This window comes from Hordeum vulgare, chromosome 4H (genome assembly GCF_904849725.1).
Source record: "Hordeum vulgare subsp. vulgare chromosome 4H, MorexV3_pseudomolecules_assembly, whole genome shotgun sequence".
NCBI lineage: Eukaryota > Viridiplantae > Streptophyta > Magnoliopsida > Poales > Poaceae > Hordeum > Hordeum vulgare.
The window spans coordinates 67,689,197-67,694,142 of NC_058521.1; the positions used below are offsets into that span (position 1 = coordinate 67,689,197).

The 4,946-nt window shown below is 49.0% G+C and overlaps 1 protein-coding gene across 1 annotated transcript; it reads right to left on the minus strand.

The window, feature by feature from the left end:
- Positions 1-982: 982 nt before the first annotated feature.
- Positions 983-3,536, minus strand: LOC123451215 (probable monogalactosyldiacylglycerol synthase 2, chloroplastic). The gene is made up of 8 exons (XM_045128225.1): positions 3,155-3,536; positions 2,871-3,043; positions 2,583-2,744; positions 2,356-2,497; positions 2,049-2,273; positions 1,869-1,931; positions 1,699-1,773; positions 983-1,448 (listed from the first exon to the last, which is right to left on the minus strand). Exons 1-8 carry the CDS (start codon positions 3,458-3,460, stop codon positions 1,188-1,190), a joined length of 1,407 nt encoding a protein of 468 aa, XP_044984160.1. The 5' UTR covers positions 3,461-3,536; the 3' UTR covers positions 983-1,187.
- Positions 3,537-4,946: the final 1,410 nt, after the last annotated feature.

The window sequence follows — 4,946 nt, forward strand, 5'->3', positions numbered from 1 at the left end:
ACAACCTTAGCTAACCTCGGCCGATCAATTTTCAGGATGATCGATGGAGAAATCACGTGGACTCCGGTGACGGCGCCGTCGGAGGACGAGAGGACTTCAGGAAAACCCTAAAGGAAAAGATTACTTATTTTTCTTTCGTAGTTCATTATAAATTGACTTAGAGTTACAGCTTCTTAATTGGCATAATGGCATTATAAATTATTCTAAGACGGATTAAAGTTATGGACATGATTCAGTAAAAATTGGCATAATGACATTATAAATTTGTAAATATAGGAAATCGTATTTTCTAGGTCTATTTCTGTATGGTCGTGCTTCTTAATTCGATTTTATCTTATGTGGATTTTCAAAATGGGCATCATGGTTATACTTTGTGTTTAGCATTTACAGGTATTTTTTTGGATATATTTTATTATTGTTGAGTAAATGTGTACGAGTAAAAATAAGCTGGTCAATTACCTAGAGTGGACACACTAAAATTGTTACTGTGGCATGTCTTTTTTTGTTTTTTTGCAACAGTTCAAACCTTAAGAGGCCACTCTCTTGAGATGAGATGAACAGGACCAATACCTCTTCTTGATGAGATGAATTCCCCACCTTAGATCTTTCTTTCCCCTTGTGTGATTATGAGACTCCACGGACCGTTGAATGGAATATAGTTTTAATTGAGAGTTTGGTTGATTTAGGCTTGATTCCCAAAGGATTTTATGCATGTGTTTGTTGTTGGTTGAGTTATTATGGAGTTTGCTAGTTGTCCTCCAATGTGCGTAAATCGAGAACCCAACACGTAGCATGTAATATTGGTATCAAACTCGGGCGGCACAAAACATGTATGACAATGACAATAATATTAGCAAATGTTGATTTTTTAGCGGAAGAGGAGCCTCTCCCTCCAATTTCATATAAAGAAACCAACTGGTCTTTTACAAGCAACTACACTACAACTACTACGGGCTAGGGATATATGTTTATCAAGCAATAATTTGGTCAGAAAAACACTTTTCGCATTTCAATTACCAATAGTCCAATGCAAGCAGTCAAGCACAACAGAAACACCAACATAGACGGGCCATCCAGTTATGTACATGGTATATACAGGTTCTTCAGCAGGCAGCCAAGCCCAGCCACAACCAAGTTTGAAGGCATATTCACTTTGCAGAGTATATTCTGCAAGAGTTTCCAAAAGTTCATATATGGTATGAGAACGATGAAGTCAACGAGTAGGGGATCCGGGTTAGAGCGGCTGGTTGCGGCTGGAGCTTGTGGATGTCCCTCGCGATGTCGAACACTGCTTCGGGCTGCGCTAGCTTCAGTGCGTTGCAGGAGTACCTCTTGAGCTCGTCAGTTTCTGTAGTAAACCATCGGGCAACCTGTCTTGCAGCTTCCCCTGGGTCCTTACAGAACACACCGGCGCCGTTGTCGACCACATAAGGCACATTCCCTACCTCCTGAATGATAAAAGATTAGGGATAAATGTTAGCTACCTAGAGACATATTTCATGAGAACTCTGGAAGTAATCACTAATCAATGACAGTAGCAACAAACAGACACTCTGAGACGGCCTACCCTATAACGGAAATATAATCAACATTCGTAGTTAGTTGAGATGGTCTAAATTGTTTGGACCGACTAAAATCTTTCTGATAGGATCATAGAATCGTATAATTCAGAACTAGTTTACTGGCACAAGCATAAACCTGTCCAGGGATGAAATCGTTGAGAATAATTGGAAGTCCTCTTATCAAGGCTTCTGCAATTGTACCGGGGCCAGCCTGCAAGTGCCACAAAAATACTTCAGTCAGATCAGATCGCATTTCCAGTAATGAAGAATCAAGAGGCATAACATATTGGCAAGAAGGAACCTTACCTTGGTGATGATGCAGTCGCAAGAGCCCATCCACTTCTCCATCTGCTTCTCGAACCCCCTAATCTGAAGACAAAACACTCGAAAAGTTCAGTCAGCACAGCACCAACCAAACAGTCACTCACAGCATCCATCTGAAATGCGCATCTAGAATTTTAGATTCGGCATATGCAATGGCACTACCTTGACAGGGACCTTCCATGTCAGGGACAGCAAGGTGGACCGCAGCGCCTGATTCCTGCCGCAAATGACCACGACCTGCCCGGCCGGCCGGTGTCTCTGGTGATCGTAAAGCTCCTGGCCGAGGGCCTTGGCTGTCTCCTCCACCGGGCCCATCCCTTCGCCGCCACCCATCAGTAGAACAGCGGGCAGTTGAGGGTGCAGGCCAAGTTCTTTCCTCAGCTCATCCTGTCAACCAACCAAGCAGAGTTCAAGAGCTGATTTGGCACAGGCAATGGCAGAAGAATGCGAAGGTCGAAGATATGCCGACCTTGTCGAGCACGGCGCGGCAGAAGGATGGCCTGATGGGCAGCCCGTACACGCGGATTTGGGACGGGTCGAGCCCGCGGGTCAGCGCCCTCTTCGCCACCTCGGCCGACGGGCAGTAGCACCTTGTCACGCCGTGGTGGAACCTGCCAAGTTCATGGTTTCAGATGCCACTCCTGAATCCTGATCAATCAAGAAAATCCTCAATTTGCACCATGCCGTGTTGGTTACCATGTCGGGTGGCAGGTGTTGAGGTCGGTGATGACGGTGAAGAAGGGGACCTTGGGCTGCAGGCTCTGCCACTTGAGCACCCACAGTGGGATGTGCTGCATGAGAGGGTGCACGCTGATGATCACGTTCGGCTTGTACTTCATCATCCCGGCGACCACCTCACTGAAACAAATACAAAAATTCCTTATTCCTGTCACCAAACAGATCAAAACAACAACACGCACAATCGGATCGCGCATTGTCGCTGTCAAATCGACGGCAAGCCGTGCAATCGACTGGAGTCTGTACTTGGCGTAGAGGTAGGCGAGAGCGGTGAGGTACATTCCGTGAACCCAGCGCGGGGAGGTGCCATGGAAGGCCATCTTCCAGAGCCGGACATGGCGGATCATGAACTTGTACGACCGCTCCATGTCGTTCAGCGGCCAGCCGCCGTACTCTTTCCCCAAATCCCTGACGAACACCTGCGCCACCCAACCAGCAGCAAAACCAAATTTAACTCAACAAAATGGACATTTTGGAGAGCGAAACTGAATGTCTAACTTCCGAGAGCAGAGGATTAAGGCTTGTCGGACCTGGTAGGCGTCGCCGAAATCGTGGCGGAAGGCGTCCCGGAGAGCCTCGGCGGAGGCGCGGTGGCCGCCGCCGGTGTCGCTCATGAGGATGAGCACGTTCCTCGCCGCCTTCCCTCCGCCGCCGCCGTCGGTGGCGGGACTGCGGGAGAGGGAAACGCTCCCGGTGGCCTCGGCGAGCGCGGCGGCGAGGCCTTCGCCGGGAATCCCGTCGTAGAAGGCGCAGCGAAGGGGCTTGTGGAGCTGGCGGCCCCCGCCGAGCATTGCGTCGCGCATGGAGCGCCGGTGACCGGGGACCGAGATAACCATGGCGCCGCTTCCTCGGGGTCTATCTATGAGCTCGTCGTAGACTGCGAGCCCGCCCTTTGCCGTCGGCCTGAATCCTTGACGCCGGCGGGGAAGAGCGCTTTATTAGAGCTCTTGTGTGGATTTATTTCACTCCGCTCCCTGATATAATCCGTATTTACTTACACTATCGAGGAATCTACCGTGTAATATTCCTTTTCTGGAGCTGTCTAGGACTTATCCGTAGATATGGTAATGTGTAGGTGTGCACGTAAAAGAAGGCTGGGTTTGGCTGGTGATTGTGCAATGGTAAAGTAGAAGCGGAGAAGGAACTCGGCTACCATTGGATGGGAGGGGGAACGGCTGGATGATGATTCGTTGGAGCAGCGTGCTGAGCGGGAGCCGGGAGGATGATTCTGCGAGAGATGCTGGAATTATGCTGTGCCGCCTCTTGTACAGTGGTATCTTTAGGCTTGTTTAGCAACCCAACTTGTCAAGCAATTATAGTTCCACTGTTTTATCTCCAACTAGTCCTATCTCCGTCTTAAAATATAAGACGTTTTTTAGTCAGCTAAGATCAACTCTACCATACCCAGTATAACTCGTGAACCCGTAAAATAACCATCATTTTACAGGTCTACGTTAAAAAGTATCCCGAACAAACCGCGTATTCGTCGTCAAACCATAAAAACATTTGCGGGGCGCGGTAAAAGTTCGTCCTCAAACTTTAAATTCACGGGTTGGGAGTCCGGTCCGAGCTCAACCCCTATCGGCAGAGATTTTTTACGGGAGGGACATTTTCGCGCGACAGATCCCGCTTCCACTTTGGTCTGCCTTCGTTGATCTCGCTCCGGCCGCTCCGGACCGCCATCCACGTCCGCCCGCTGCCGCCATGGAAGCCTTCGAGTCGTCGTCCGTCACCATCAAGGGCAGGCACACGTCGAACCCTCCGCCAGATCTCGTCGATGGCCATATCGCGCCCGATGTCATTCAACCCTCGTCAACACCACCCCACAAGCGGCAGGGCAGCGTCGTCATCCACGCCAGCTTATCCACAACCCCTGTTGTTGGTGCAAAATCGGCAGATCTCGGGCAGGGGGTTCCGAACTGTGGATCTTGGATCGATGGATAATAGGAGACACGGGAGATGATGTTTACCCAGGTTCGAGCCCTCTTGATGGAGGTAATACCCTACGTCCCGCTTTGTTTGTATTGACGATGGTGTATTAAATACAGAGTTGATCTACCTAGAGATTGTATGGTGTGGTCTAAAACCCTAGGAGTATTGATCTTAATCTACCCTACGGATTAAAACCCTGTGATTTATATAGATACGAGGGGTACTAGGGTTACACAATGTCGGTTACACCAAGGAGTAAACATGCCGATATTATCACCTTGACTTGGAGCGTACACCAAGGCTTCGGAAGATTCCATTCTAGACACGGTGTTGTCTTGTAGTTCGGCATCCAATGATAATCATAGGGTGACCCATGAGCCCAACCCGTGA